This window comes from Culex pipiens, chromosome 3 (genome assembly GCF_016801865.2).
Source record: "Culex pipiens pallens isolate TS chromosome 3, TS_CPP_V2, whole genome shotgun sequence".
NCBI lineage: Eukaryota > Metazoa > Arthropoda > Insecta > Diptera > Culicidae > Culex > Culex pipiens.
The window spans coordinates 127,790,386-127,806,010 of NC_068939.1; the positions used below are offsets into that span (position 1 = coordinate 127,790,386).

At 39.7% G+C, this 15,625-nt stretch overlaps 1 protein-coding gene across 9 annotated transcripts in view; it reads left to right on the forward strand.

The window, feature by feature from the left end:
* LOC120427517 (trithorax group protein osa) overlaps positions 1–15,625 on the forward strand; it is a 265,609-nt gene that overhangs the window by 233,012 nt on the left and 16,972 nt on the right. For 5 of the 9 annotated variants that reach the window (XM_052711245.1, XM_052711250.1, XM_052711251.1 and 2 more), the window contains 6 exons: positions 1,780–3,024; positions 6,310–6,485; positions 7,232–7,282; positions 11,130–11,327; positions 11,594–11,810; positions 11,886–12,152. In XM_052711245.1, coding sequence (XP_052567205.1) covers positions 1,780–3,024; positions 6,310–6,485; positions 7,232–7,282; positions 11,130–11,327; positions 11,594–11,810; positions 11,886–12,152 — 2,154 coding nt within the window. The remainder of the gene's footprint in view (positions 1–1,779; positions 3,025–6,309; positions 6,486–7,231; positions 7,283–11,129; positions 11,328–11,593; positions 11,811–11,885; positions 12,153–15,625) is intronic. The other 4 variants (XM_052711247.1, XM_052711252.1, XM_052711248.1 and 1 more) reach the window with 3 other exon arrangements.

Consider the following 15,625-nt stretch of genomic DNA (forward strand, 5'->3'; position numbering starts at 1 on the left):
GCCGGCACGTCCTAGGGAGGCTTCCCACCGCCGTCTTCAAGATTACCGATGTGTAGGCTTAGTGATTTTTCACGCTCGAAAATTGCAAATTTCACGGGGACCTCAATTTCAAAACACCAAATTTCACGCAAATTTCACGGAACTTGAAAAATGTTAAAATAACTCTGAAAATCCTATGTTTAAATCACAGAAACTACTTTTAATGCTCCATTATGTATTATTATGTAAAAAAAATTTACTAAATTTGAATGCGACAAAAATATTCTTCCAATTAAAAAAAAATCCTCCTGATTATTATGAAACAAAATATAGGGCACGCGTATTCTCATTTACTGAACTGCTCTTTTAATATTCGACTAACAAAGCTCAAATGATTCGCTAATTTGCTTCTGTTATATCATTTTACATTTTATTGAATTTCAATGAGTAAAATAAATTGAATTTTCTGCGTCATTTAACATTTAACATTTTTTTAACACATTTTTTAAGGGTTTTAGCTCATTTTTCAAAAACTAAATTTATAAACATTTTGAAAAAATAATATAATTTTTAACAAAATCGAAATTTTGATTCTAAATGAGAAGAGAAAACAAAAAAGGAGTATTTTTTAACTTTCAAGGGAATCATCTACCCAAATAAACAAATATCGTTAAAATTTAACAGGCCCAAAATATTTTATGTTTTTAAAATATGATTCCAAAAATAAAAAAATACTCTTAATTTTATTTTGAATAAAACAAAGCTTGATTTTTTTTTATTTCTTTCAAAACTATACCTTTCAAATAAAATAGCACTAAAATTTTTAATACAGCGAATGAAAATATTACTAAATTTTGCTAGTTTCTAAAAAACTAAAAAATCTCAACATTTCTTCAAATGGTTCATATCAACTTGACACACATATATAATCAAGCTTTTTAATTGAAAACTAATAAAATTTCTTTTCTTTTTGGGTGAAATATTTATTAAGTTGTTAGGCTAGTACAAATTTTATTAAAAGTTTTTGTCTCCCCCCCCTCCCCATCCCTTCGAAGCTGGCCCGAAAAATCAGGGGACAAAAAAAATATTTTTTCGAAAAACTTAAACATTTCAATGGATCAGCTGAAATAAATTTAAAATTCATTCCCCTGCGTTTTTTATTCCATTTTTAGAATGTTTGGGATCATTTTAAGAATTTTTGGGTTGGTTTAAAAATCATTCGAATTTTTGAAAATTTTCGATGTTTGTATCGCAAAATGTTTTTTTTGCTAAAATTTTTGTTTTCGTCAGATCTTACATTTTTTAAAAACTAATGATTGCAAAACTACTGAACTAGTGTAAAATGCATTTTAAAATCCTTTTTCCATGCAAATGTTGAAACTATGGCTTGTTATTTCAATATTTCTATTTTTTATTTTTATTTTGCCCATATTTGCATTCAATGATTCGAGAAAATTGATAAATTTCACGAATTTCACGCCGTCTACGAAACCGTCCATAACATATAACAAGCCATAGTCCAAAATCATTAACCTTACATTAGTAATAAAACCAGGGTATTCACTCGCTTAATTCTACAGTAGTTCATGACATTATTTTATTCCTTTTTGAGTTTGATAAGTTATTTTATGAAAAATCGTTACATTTTCACACAAACATAAAATTTCACGGGATTTCGCGGAAAAAGCCAAATTTCGCGGATTTCACGCTGTCCGCGAAATCGTGAAATTTCACTAACCCTACCGATGTGTCATGCTCACTTTCGTTTTTTTTTTGCTTCTTTCTTTTCACTTTCAACAGGTCAGCAAAGTTTACCGATGCCGCCGCGCCCCTCCAGTAGTCACTCCCAAGTTCCAAATCAGCAACAGCAGCAGCAGCAGCAAGCACCGAATCAATTAGGTAGTAGTAATAGTAATCTAGGCCACGGTAATCAATCGCAACAGCAGCAGCAGCCGCCGGATCATTCGAGAGTTGCGTCCCCGAATCGTCCTCCTTCCGGTGGTCCCCAGGGTCCACTACCGCCGCCACAGCAGCAGCAACAGCAACAGGGCGGCATGGCAGCTCAAGGTTATCAGACGCAACCGCCGCATCCGCCGCACATGCACGGTGGCTACAAGATGGGACCAAGTCCCGGCGGGCCGGGCGCTGGAATGCCCGGACCGCAGCAGATGTCACCATATCCGCCACACAATCCTCAATCGCAGCAGTATTCACCACATTCGCAGGGCAGTTACTCGCCCCGGCCGCAATATCCGGGCGCGTACGGACCCTCACCGGGCGGTCCCGGAGGCCAACCCGGGCAACCTCCGCCCCCGGGTCCGCCGCCGAACAGTGTAGCCGGTGGTCCGGGCGGTTACCCCGGCCATCGTATGCCAAACCACGTCGGTGGACCGCCGCCACACTCCCAATATCCTCCCCACCAGCCGTACCAGCAGGGCTGGGGACCTCCCCAAGGCCACGTCAACAACCACCAGCAGCAACAACCCGGCCAACCGGGCAAGGGTATGCCACCCTCGCCCCAGCAGCCGAACCAAACACAGTCCCAGCAGGGACCACCACCCGGAGGACCACCGCAAAGCGGATCCCCGCGGCCCCTCAACTACCTTAAGCAGCATCTACAACACAAGGGCGGCTACGGCGGAGCGCCCAGTCCAACGCCACCGCCACCCCAGGGCTACGGCAACGGGCCCGGTATGCATCCCCCGATGGGTCCACCCCACCACATGGGCCCACCGATGGGACCGACCAGCATGGGTCCACCCTCCGGCACTCCTCCCAACCAGCCCCCGGGCCACCCCGGTCCCAACAGTCATCCGGACGGGCTACCACCACAGCAGCAGCAGCAACAGCAGCCGCAGCAACCGCCCCATCCGGAATCGGGCCCGCCCGGCATGCTCGGCCAGCAGGACAACGGCATCAGCTCGTCCGGGCCGGGCGGCGGCGGCGGGTTGCCACATCCAGTTACCTCACTCGTTACAACGGGACCTGATGGCGCTCCTCTCGACGAAGTCAGTCAGCAGAGTACCATATCCAATACCTCAGTAGGTGAGTGATCGAAACGTTTGATATCTTGCTGATTTAAGAATCTAGCGTCAAGCAATTGAAATTTGTATGGAATTTGAAATAGCAACTCATCTGGAGTAACCATATTTTGACAGGATCTTATCGTTGTTGTAGAGTAAATATCTGGATGTTTAATGTCTCGCTTGACCATTTTGAGTGATTCCAAGCAATGGCCGCATGGGAACCGATATCCGGAACAACGGCATAGGCCATACTTCTAATGGACCTTTTAGAGAACTTTTGAGATGTTTTATATAGAAGAAACCCATCCACGCATTAAAAAAATCATGGTAATATTAAATCTGGGAAGGGGTACATTTTTTATGTCAGAAAAATTGTGTAATTTTACTACTTTTCTGCTGTAATGTCACTTTTTCAGTCTAAATTGAGGTTAAATTACATCATAGAAGAGGTAATATTTAACCTTCCGAAATTACAGCTTCTAAATTTAAACATTTTTTTACTGTGTAATTTCAAGATCATTTGTGTGGCCCGTGTCCATTTTCAGTTATTTTAAGAATAAAAATAAACCGCGATATTGGAACCGGTGTCCGGAACATCCAGGGTGGCCATATTTTGACCAACTTGAAGAAGATAATTGAAAATAGTTGTAAAGTGATTATCTGGCTGATTCCACGAAGTTTGATATGTCGCTTGACCATTTTGAGTGGTTCTTGGGAATGGTCCCATGAGAACCGGTACCCGGAACATCCGGAAAGGCCATATTTTAACAGGATCTTGCCGAGGACACGAGAAACATGTTGTAAAGTAAAAAACTAACTATTTCCACGATAATTGATGTGTCGTTTGACCAATTTGAGTAGTTCTGGAAATGGCATCATGGGAACCGTTATCCGGAACATCCGGTGTGGCCTTACTGAGGGTGGCTTTTGGCTTTTTTAATAGAATTATTATAGTAATGTTTCAATCAGTTTTATGACTAAATTATGACTCACAGAACCTCCAAAACAGGTATTCGGAACATTCGGTATCGGTTCTACATGACCGGCAGTAGCTCTGTGTCTCAAACTGGTCAGAAAGCGAAATTGGATAAAAATAAAAGGTTTCCCAGTTTTTGGGTCTAGGGTCTTTACGGTTTAAGCATGACTTAATTTCGACACCAAACTCACAAAATTTAACTGATTTCCAATGGTCAGATTCAAATTATAAGTTATTATTGATTCTCAATTATGAGCATGAGCATGAAAGACCACCCATGGATGCTAAACCTAGATCAGTTGCGCATATTTAACAGTCATTGGCCACCAACGGCGCCCGCCATGTCAGTTTGTAGATCTCGACTTTAAGGGTATTAGTAATTCTTGTTTAATGATTTTAGTGAATTATTTATGATTTCATGAATCCCGAGCAGACAAAAATAACTTGGAAAAAAAACATTTTTTGATATTTGGAAATACTAGGCCAATAACAAGATTTGTATTTTTTTTTTGTATCTGGATTGTTATTGTAACAACAGATTTATAACATTTTTAGTTATTCTTCGAACAAATATTTGCTATTATTTTTAGTTTTTTTTTTAACAACTAAACCGATCATCCCAATAAAAGTTGGAGGAATTCTTCCATAACAAAAAATGTTATCCAAAGTTGTTTTGGCTTTCAACCAATATCAGACCAATAACAAATTTTGTTATGATAACATAAAGTGTCATTAAACCCCTATGCAAAAATGGATTTTTCAAGAAGATTCCATAACAATTTCTTTTATTTGTTATTGAAATGGCATGAATTTTGTTATTACCGTCTGCCCTGGAATCACATTTACAAAGTTCTGATAATTCTTTCATGACGTCAATAATGAATTTAAATTTTTGGCAGATTTTTGTTTTAAAAACTTTTTATTCATGTCTCCTTGAATAACATCGTGCATGATTTCATAATTTAATCATTAATCATGATTCCAAATTTGCCCCTAGCAATCCTTAAACATGTAATTTTGAATTCGTAAATCTCGCTTTTCATGATTTTGTGTATAATGTTCACGCTTTCGTGAATTAAATTCATGAACTTGTGAATATCATTCCTTGGTTCACGAATTTTGCTCGTGTTTTTGAGATGGACTAATCCTGATCAATCAAGAACTCTTTTTGCTTAAATTTACAAGTTGGGTTTCAGCATTCTGACGATAGTCATCATTGTTTAGATTCTGGTGTGTTCGCCACTAGTTTGTTTTGATCGCTGAATTAGAGTGAATAAAAGAGATATTTAGTGAGATTGACTGTAAACTTTTGTACAAACAGTGAGTGAGCTGACAAATGTTGACATATCAAATTTCAGCCAATTTGGTCCATCCCATCTCGAGATATCGTGGCACCCGTAAATCACTGTGTTCAGAGAAAAACGCTCACAAAGTTTGACAGTTCGCTTTGCGCATGGCAAAATTTTGAACGTAAATTGTCTCTTACTCAGTTTAATCATGAAATATATTCATGAAACTTTCAGGAGTGATTGAAAATCATTTTTTAAGTGGATTTATTAAATTTTCTGAAATATTAAATTTTTGATTTTCTACATGTATGTAACCCCTTAACCAATGCACAATGATGGTCCGAAACTGATATCTAGCGTGACAAAATTGATTGCGGCCACAGGTTTGGATTTAGAGTTTTGACCTCTTCTGTTAAAAATATCGGTGTTGATAGAGGGGCATCTTTTGGTATGGTGAACACATTAGGGTGGTTAAAGTTTTAGGGTATTTAACTATTTTTATCTCCACGGAATGACGAGACAGCGCTTTTAAGAAAGTTTGTTGAAGAGTGAAAAACTCTATCTTCATAAGAGAAGTTATTCGAACCATTTTTGTGATATAAATAAGGGTGATTCCGAAAAAAATGAGCATTTCAGCAAACGATGAAAAAAGGGGTTTGGACCTTGTTCTAGGAAGCATCTTACACATACACATTCTGAGAATTCTAAAGAGATCTTTTTTGTCTAACTAATTTTATCTTGTTTTGAAAATGTACTTTTTGTCGTTTTTTGCTAACTTTTTATAGAATTGAGCAACATTTTTTTTTTCAAATAAAAATGTTCTTGTTAAGCTCTAAAATTGTCCAGAAGTGCTCAAAAATGTACAATGAAATCTAGTGGCTGTAATGAACAAACAAGTTTCAACTGAAATATAAAAAAAAAAATAATAAAATATATAAAATTCTTTGCTTTACATATAGTTTCTGAACTAAAGAGAAAAAATATCTTTAAAACTAACTAATTGTTTTTCCCCCTCATTCTCTCCCTCTCCCCCTCGTAGCTTCCGGCGAAGACCCGCAGTGCTCGACGCCCAAGTCGCGCAAAGGCGGCGGCGACCTGTACAACCAAAGTCACCTGGCCAACACCCCGACGACGGCGTCGCCCGGACCGCACAACCAGCACGAAGACTTCGAGATGAACTCGCCCACATCCTGGCCCCGGACGCCAGCTAGTCCAGTGAGTATAGTAACGTGCGCCGCCACCAGACTACTGCCCCCGACAAGGTCAGGATCTTCAACCGGAGGCGGATCATCGCAACTGGCCGTTTACAACAGCACCAGCAGACGATCCCGGTCCCACCTGGGCGTCGGAACGTCGTCGTCGTCGTCGTCGCGGCCGTCACCGAAGATGCTTCCGCCGCCGACGGCGTCGTCCTCGTCGTCGACGTCGTCGGTGGCCGCCGCAGCTTCGGCTTCGGCCGCGGCCGCTGCCGCCCTAGTGGCCGCGTACTGGTACTCGTACTCCTCTTATAACGCCAACAGCGCAAACGCCAACGCCAACAGCAATCTACTACCGGCCATGCCACCCTATTCAAACGTCGATCCTCGCCAGACGACGCTGCTGATGACGCGCCGGCCAGCCCCGCCGGCCGTTGCCAGTGCTAGTAGACATGTAGTTACACTCTTCTCTCTTTTAAACGCTTGAGTTGCATTCAAAACAAAAAAAGGATCCGCGTTACAACCCTTTGGAGCGGAGGGTTTAACTTAATTTCTTTTAAATGTTTTATTGATTTCTAATTGGCACGGCAAAATTGCTGCTAAATCCCACCCCCTGTCTCAAATTGGCGATGATCAAATCAATTTCAAAACTTTTGTTTGTTCCAGAATTTTATATAACTTCAAAAATTCCCAGCCGAAAAAAGTAAGAATGGCACTAAATCGGATCTTTCTTGCTTGTTCTTGTTCTTTCTCTTTCCCCAACAGGTATTTAACAGCCACGTTCCTCCCGCGGAGACTCCTTTTAGATCGACTAAGGTTAATATCGTTAAAACTGTAATTTTCGTTTCCTTTTTTTGGTGTTGTTTTTTTTGCTAACAAAATTGGGGTTTCCTTTGGTTTGCGGTGTGATTTTTACCCTTGTTTTTGTAATAGCTGATTGCTTATTCTTTGCAATAATTTTAACTTGGTTTTTCCCGGTTTGGTATTGGTAGTTTGCTGGAGGTTAGAATTTTTAATTGAGTGTTAGATTCATGGGTTTCAACATAGTAATAGTACGGTCATTCTAAACATAGTCTTATGAGCATTTTAACCATAAATAATGAACAAAGTTTTAAACAATCGAAAACACATTTATCACGTTCCCGCTAACATTACTGATATCTTTGGCTATGTTTTTTACTAGTTCTAATCTATTCAGAAAGCCTTGATATGAGGCAAAGCATGCTTAACGGGTTAAGGATTTGGTGTTTTTTCCATCACATTTGTTGATTTTCTTTCAATTAAGCGACTTATTAACTAATTTGTTACTGAATAAAATTTTTAATAGGAAGAAGAAGCCATAACCGAACGAAGTACTGACGCAAACAGCATCTAATGCCTGATTGAATTTACTTAGACCGATGCAAATATTTAAAAAAGTTTTTGTCCCTCGGCTCTGCCAGAGGGGGGGGAGGAGGGCAATAAAATAAAAAAATATATATGAAAATTTAAATAACAAGCCATGGTCTCAACATTTGAATGAAAAAAAGTGTTTCAAATGCATTTTACACTAGTTCAGTTTTTTTTTGCAATCATTAGTTTTAAAAAAATGTAAGAATTGACGAAAACAAAAATTTAAGCGAAAAAAAAAGTTTTTGCGGTACTGTACACAGAAAATTTTCAAAAATCAAGAGATTTTTTAAATAAACTCAAACATGCTAAAAATTATTTGAAACGCAGAGAAATGCATTTTGCAGCTGCTTGAACTTGCATTTTCATTGAATTTTGGAAGTTTTTTGAAAAAATAAATAAATATTTGTTTGCCCCCTTATTTTTCGGGTCAATTTTAAGGGGTTACATACATGTAAATCGACAAAAATGTAAGTGGTTGGTTTGGGCACACACTTAAACTTTTTTTTAAATCTGTTTTAAGGGCATTAAACTGTACATTTTCATCTATCAACGAAATAAATTTGAAGACATTTGGATGCACCATTGCCGAGATATAGCTATTTGAAGTTAGCAGTTTCAAAAAACGGGTGCCACGATATCTCCACACTGCTTTGACCAAATCGGTTCAAAATTTTGGTGAAGCCTCGTTAAACCGGTCCTGTGTGCATGACGAAGCCCGATTTTTAAAAAATTTGTTTGAAGAAAAGATAAAAATATTTTTATGTTTTTCTTATAAAAAATCGTCAGTTTTTGATTTTTGTATTTTTTTAAAAAGCAATATTTCAAAATCGGACTTCGTCATGCACACGGGATATGTCTTGCAAGTCTTCATCTCAAATTTCAGCCAATTTCGTCCATCCCATCTCGAGATATCGTGGCACCCGTAAATCAACTCGGTGTTCAAAGAAAAACGCTTACAAAGTTCGACAGTTCGCTTTGCGCATGGCAAAATTTTGAACGTAAATCGTCTCTTACTCAGTTTAATCATGAAATATCTTCATGAAACTTTCAGGAGTGATTGAAAATCACCTTTTAAGTGGATTTATAAAATTTTCTGAAATATGAAATTTTTGATTTTCTACATGTATGTAACCCCTTAAGGGGAAATGAATACTTTTAAAAATATTTGTAAAAGCATCATGTAAAAATATATCATTAAGTTTGAAAGACTCCCTGTTGAAAGCTTTTATTTATCTTAGAACTCCACAATCTACACGTTTGATGAAAATTAATTGTGTTTGGTTTAAATTGTTGAATTTTGTGATATTTTTTCAACAGAGCTTCAACAGAGATTTTTGGTTATTTTAACCAAAATAATTTTCTCATTGCCAAAAAATTAAAAGCGCTAATAAAAGTATGCCAGTTTTAGCTACATTTGGACTACATTTAAATGTCAAGATGGTGTTGTTTTATAATGAACTTAACTGCTTAAGTATAATTCATTTTGAGTCTCTGCACTCCAATATTATCCTATAATTATCCCGAGTAGGCGGTGAAAATATCAATACAAAATTTAGTTACTATGGTGGTCGGCATAGTTGTTAAAAAGACCAAGAAAAAATAATAAAATTTCTAGCTTTGATATTGTATTTAATAACAAATCAATAACAAAATTTTTATCCATTTGTTGTTACAATAAATATCCAAATTATTTATTTTGTTGTTATTTCCAGTAACTTTATCATGTTGTTAAGATGTTATTCCCGTCTGATCATTGTTTAGTCAAAATCTGTTTAATCCTAGTTTAGTTTAGTTGGCACTTGATACATTAAAAATGCTCGAATTTGAATTTGATGTTTCCCTCTCCTTAAAATAAGAATAATTTTATTTTTGCAATTCCATTTTCAAAATATGTATTATTCCTGTGGCTTGGCTTACTTATCATCACTAAAAATGACAGTGCTGAAAAGTTCAGTAAAGCATTCGTTTAAGTGCTGAAAAATTCAACTTTTCAACCCTTGTTTCGGAAAGTAATAAATTTCAGAACCTTTAGTGTTTTAGAGTTAATCAAAAATCCTATTTGTTGGGGTCCGAAAAAACTAGCTGAATATTTGAAAAGGTCGAATGAAAATTTATTTTGCCGATTTCAAGGTTTCGGGACCAAAGAGCATTTTATATACATGACCCGTATACATGACGAAGCCCGATTTTCGAATTTCGTTTTTTGAAAAATTACAAAAATCAAAAACTGACGATTGAGCCTTCACCAAATTTTTGAGCCGATTTGGTCTAAGCAGTGTTGAGATATCGTGGCACCCGTTTTTAGAAACTTCAAATAGCTATATCTCGGGAATGATGCAACCAAATGTCTTCAAATTTGTTTTGGTAATAGATGAAAATGTATACTTTAATGCCCTGAAAATAGATTTAAAAAAAAGTATAAGTGTGTGCTCAAAGCAATCTCTGATATTTTTTCCGAATTACATGTGTGTAACCCCTTAACAAGATAAATACATTTCAAATATTTTATAAAGAGTGTATATAAAATCAACAGCAGTAAAAAATTCGCGAACAAAGTTATGCGAACATTTCAACATTTTCAATACATCCTAATATCAGATTATCTGACAACACTGTTCTGTGATATCGTTACCTAAGTGATTTTTTAAAATGATTTTATAGCTGGATATCGTAAATTTGGTTCATTATCACTTTCTTTCTGTCTGTTGGCTAGGTATTTGGAAAACTTTTTTGGCAAATCTTGATTACTGAATAATCTGGGAACCCTATATCGATACAGAAATGGAACTTTACAGATGTCTGTTGATGTTAATGTCTAACTGAACTTTTCTACAAAATCTTCCCAGAGCCATTAAGTTTGTTATTCTGGCAACCATGTAATTTTTATAGGTTAGATAAAATATGTTCTTTTGGTTAACTTAAAACTAAACTTTGAAAGGTATGACAGTGAAATTAATCTATGCTAAGCTACCATAATCTGTGCTTTCTTGACACTAGCCATAAAAATTTGTTCAGGAATGCGTCAAGATAGTACGCCCTCGAAAAATACGAAGGCTTTTCCGAACGTACCATGCATGGTTTTTTTAGATTTTCTTCATTGCTTTTTGAAAGCGTTCAACAAATCAATACTAATTTATGGTGTGTTTTTAGATTTGCATTTAGGTTGTGGCTTTCTCCCTAATTACAGTGTGTTTTGATTTTTCCTAACATAATTTGCACATCTTGTGAAGACCCTGTCTAACCTTTGTCCGCCTCACTCTCTCTTCCACAGAAATCCGACAGCCTGAACAAGCTGTACGACATGGACGACAAGCCGGAGCGGAGGCCCTGGCTGGACAAGCTGCTCGCGTTTATGGAGGAGCGACGCACGCCGATCACGGCCTGTCCGACCATCTCCAAGACGCCGCTGGATCTGTACAAGCTGTACGTGTTGGTGCAGGAGCGGGGCGGTTTTCTTGAGGTGTGTAAGGTGAGTTTGCTTACGAAACCTGGACTAATCGTACTAACAAGAGGTGATGGGTCTCTTCCGTATTTGGGGCTGATTTGCATGTTGTCAGGCATTGAGATGCGAGTGCGCGCGTGCGAAAGTGTATCCAGACTATCCGGAGCCTCTCTCTGTGCCGGAAGTCTGTGGTCCGCGGAACGCGACGCCGCCGCATCGATTGGGTTCACGCTGGAACAGATATTGTACAACTCTTGTGTCTTCCTTCCCGCCCGCACGCTAACTCCCTAAAGGTTACCAAGAGCAAAACGTGGAAGGACATTGCCGGCATGCTCGGAATCGGCGCCAGCAGCAGTGCGGCGTACACGCTGCGAAAGCACTACACCAAGAACCTGCTGCCGTTCGAGTGCAAGTTTGACCGGGGTGGCATCGATCCGGGCCCGATCATCGCCCAGGTCGAAGCGGGCTCCAAGAAGAAGTCGGCGAAAACCGCTTCGGTTCCCTCTCCGGGTAGGTCAACGACGACGACGTCTCCGATGGACGACCCCCGGATTAATCCGCTGTCTTCCCCCCTCTCCCGCGTAGGTTCCTCCAACTCGCAGGACTCGTTCCCGGCCCCGGGCAGCAGTAGCGCCTCGATGGACGGCTACGGTGCCTACCCGGGCGGTGCAGGCTATCCGCCGGGTGGTCCGGCAGGAGCAGGAGGTGCGGGCGGTCCCGGGGACTATCCGCCGAATGCGCCGGCGGGTCAGACGCCGGGGGGACCGCCAACGCCCGGACAGCAGCCACCTTCGGTGGTGGGACAGCAGCGGCCACCGTCGCAGCAGAGCGGAACGCAATCTCCTCATCCAGGTAGGGTTACAAGAAAATTGTTGGGGTTTCTCTCATTTTGTACATGTACATTTCACTAGGTTTAAGCGTATCTCTCTATATTAGTACTAACTAACACTCACTAATCCCCGAGGGTGAAATTTGGAATTTGCAAATCGGACAAAAGCTACGAACAATCTTTATTTGAGGAAATCTAACCAAGAATCAAATTTCGATTGTGACCTCTTGTAACGATTTTGTGTCAGACGTGTGTCCTTTGAGCGCGTTTTTGACGGTGTTTTTTTTTAACTTTCGCCGACGGCCATGGCGGCGGCCGCGACGGCGGAGAGTGAGTGGACGGAGCATAGAACCGAGGATGGAAGGCCGTTCTACTGGAACGCGGCCATGAAGAAAAGTGTGTGGGAGAAACCGGACGGGTTCCAACCCAAAAAGCAGGCGGCGACGGGCATGGAGGTGGAAGACTCCGAAGGAGGAGGAGAGGACGGGGGCGAATTTCGTCCCGTGATCAAGGTTCGGCGCAGGAAGGCTAACGAGGAGATCAACGTCGGCGATGGCCAGGAAGTGGAGAAACTGCTCAGCAACAACAAGTTCAGCCCGCTAGCGGAGAAGAGCAACAACAACAACAATGCGAACCCAGCAGCAGAAAAAACCACCCCCGTGGTTCCAGCACCCGGCAAGTCGGCCGGGGAGAAGAAGCAGCCGCCGCTGGTGGTGAAAGAAACGAGCTTCGCCCGCCTTGCGAAGGTGATGTCGACATGTGATGTCCAGCCGGAACACAAACTGACGCGGTACGGCACCAAAATTACGTGCTTCTCGAGCGACGACTTCGACACGGTGCAAGCCCACCTGAAGAAGAACAAGGTGCAGTTCTACACGCACGGAAAGCGCAGTGCGAGACCACACCGGGTAGTAATGCGAGGTCTCCCGAACGCGGAACCGGATTACGTCAAGGAGCTGCTCAAGACGGAACATCAGCTGGACGTCTTGGCAGTACACGCCATCAGGCGGAAGCAGCAGCTTCCCGCCATCGATGAGACGCCTTTCATCGTGCTCTTCCCCAAGGGTCACACCAGTCTGAAGGAGTTGAGTAGCAAGGTAAAGAAAGTGGGACCAGTCGTCGTCCGGTGGGTGGCCTACCGGAACAAAGAACCGCACGTGACCCAGTGCAAGAACTGCTTGCAGTTCGGTCACGGAACCAGTAACTGCCATCTCAAGCCCAGGTGCAGCAGCTGTGGGGGAGCCCACAGCACGGAAAAGTGCAAAGCAGAAGAAACGGAAGCCAAGAAGTGTGTCAACTGCTCTGGATCCCACGAGGGTCTGGACCGCAGCTGTCCCAAACGTACGCAGTTCATCCAGTCGAGGCAGCAGGCGTCCACGCCGAAGCCGCCAGCATGGAAGAAGGACAAGCAGACTCCGGCAGGAGCCACGTTCACCGCGGCGGATTTTCCTCCGCTACCTGGAGCGGTGCCGTCCGTTGGGACGGAAGAAAAGCATCCTCGTCCCGCAGGAAGAAGTTCAGATAATACTGGCGCCGGCGCCGGTGCAACCCCGAAGGAGGATCAAGGCGAACCGAAGCTGTACAGCGAGTCGGAGCTGTGGTCCATTTACCGAGAGTACAGAGTTCGCTTGAGGCAGTGCAAGACACCCGAGGAACAGATCGATGTGATCGCACACTTGCTGACACATGGCACGAGAAAATGATCATCTAAGACGATTTTTTTTATTATTTTTTTTATTATTTTTGTTCTACTTCTGATCCTCGGTCCTAACCTGGTCACAGCACCTAAAAGGACCTAATAAAAATAAGCTATGAAAAAAAAAAAAAAAAACGATTTTGTGTCAAGATCCTGATTTTAAACCTTGGGCTATCACTCTTGAGCCGCTTCTTTTTGCATGAATCAAACCCAATTGAAAAAGAGCGGTGAGATTGCCTAGCTTTTCGTGACGTACGGTCACGAAAAACTGCAATCGGGAGTGATCTATAGTCGATAAGTTTGGTAATGGTAAAAAAAAAATCACAGATAATGTTTAATAAATGTTATTTTAAAGCAATTAGTGACATTATTTTTCACAAAGCATATTTTTCTCAGTACAATTTCTCATTTTCCGACCGGCAGCGAAATTATGAAAAAAAAAGTTTTGCGAATTCAATGAAAATTTTTAAATCAATTTTGTTGTATCCATTTTTGAAAAATATCGCAAAATGTCAATAATTATTTTCCAATTGGTATCACAACTCTGAGAAGAAATTGAGAAGTTTTTTTTTCACAATTTCATTAAAAGTTCTTCAACTCGATAGAAAATAAAAACTTTGATCGGTTTAGAGTAACGATCAAAATTTATCAAATTGGAAAATATATTTAAAAGTGCATTTCTTTCGACTGCATTCGAAATTCTTCGATTAAAAAATCTAATATGGCCAAAAGTCGATCATAATATTTCAATTGTTTTCAAATTTTTGTTAATCTAATCTAAAACAAACGCAGCCAGTCTGATGAAAGCATGCTGGGAAGTCTTGTGATTAGATTACGCCCCAAGCATTTTTCTTGTCATTATTAATAATTGCAGTACATCCGAGAAGCGAGAACACCCGAAAATGCATTACAAAAATTAAAGCGGCCAGCCCTACTGCGTTGTGTTTACCGCAGAGAGGATTCTGTGAACGGATCACATTCCACAAAATCTACAGGGGAAGAGGGGTGGGTGGACATACCGTACCATACGCAACGGTTTATTTTTGCATTATTGTTGTGAAAGTTGTGTAAAAATATATAATAAATTGTAATATAATGAATATAATCGACAGAATTATTTTAAATAGTAAATTACCTTCATAACAAGCTGAAAAATAATAAATTATTAATTGAAATAAGGCAGAGCGGAATAAAGAGATTGTTTGAAATTTTTATTTGTTTTCAAATTTGACCAAATGAATGATGATGGAATAAAAATCCAATGCGTTTTTGTAAAAAAAGACAAATCTTTATCAGTACTTTTTGAACCTTTACAGCACACAATATATCTGAATGCATGTGAATTCCATTGATAAGAAACAGTAGCAATTTTTATTTCCTTAGATTTGGAATAAAATTTTTTATATATATATATATAGATTTTCCAGCTTTTTTTGACGTCTTCTTTATAAGATTTATTAGTCTTTGCATTCTCTTAAACATGAAAACTTTTTGAAAAATGGGTTTATTTCATTCAATTTCTGTGAATTTTCACATTATTTGAATCATGAGCAGAAGATAAATATTTTTTGTTTTAGTTTTCAAAACTGAGCTGTACTTTTTCTTTTAAATTAAGTCAAGATATTTTGGTTTTTTTTTTCAAAATGAGCCGCTTTAAAAGAAAAATATATAACAACTTTCTTGATGTGTTTTTTTGTTTCGATCATGATCAAATAACTTAACAACATTAAAATTCTTTTAAAAATGGGCAGCTATTGAAAAAATATATTTGCTAGGTTTCGCGTTGATACGATTTTTTGA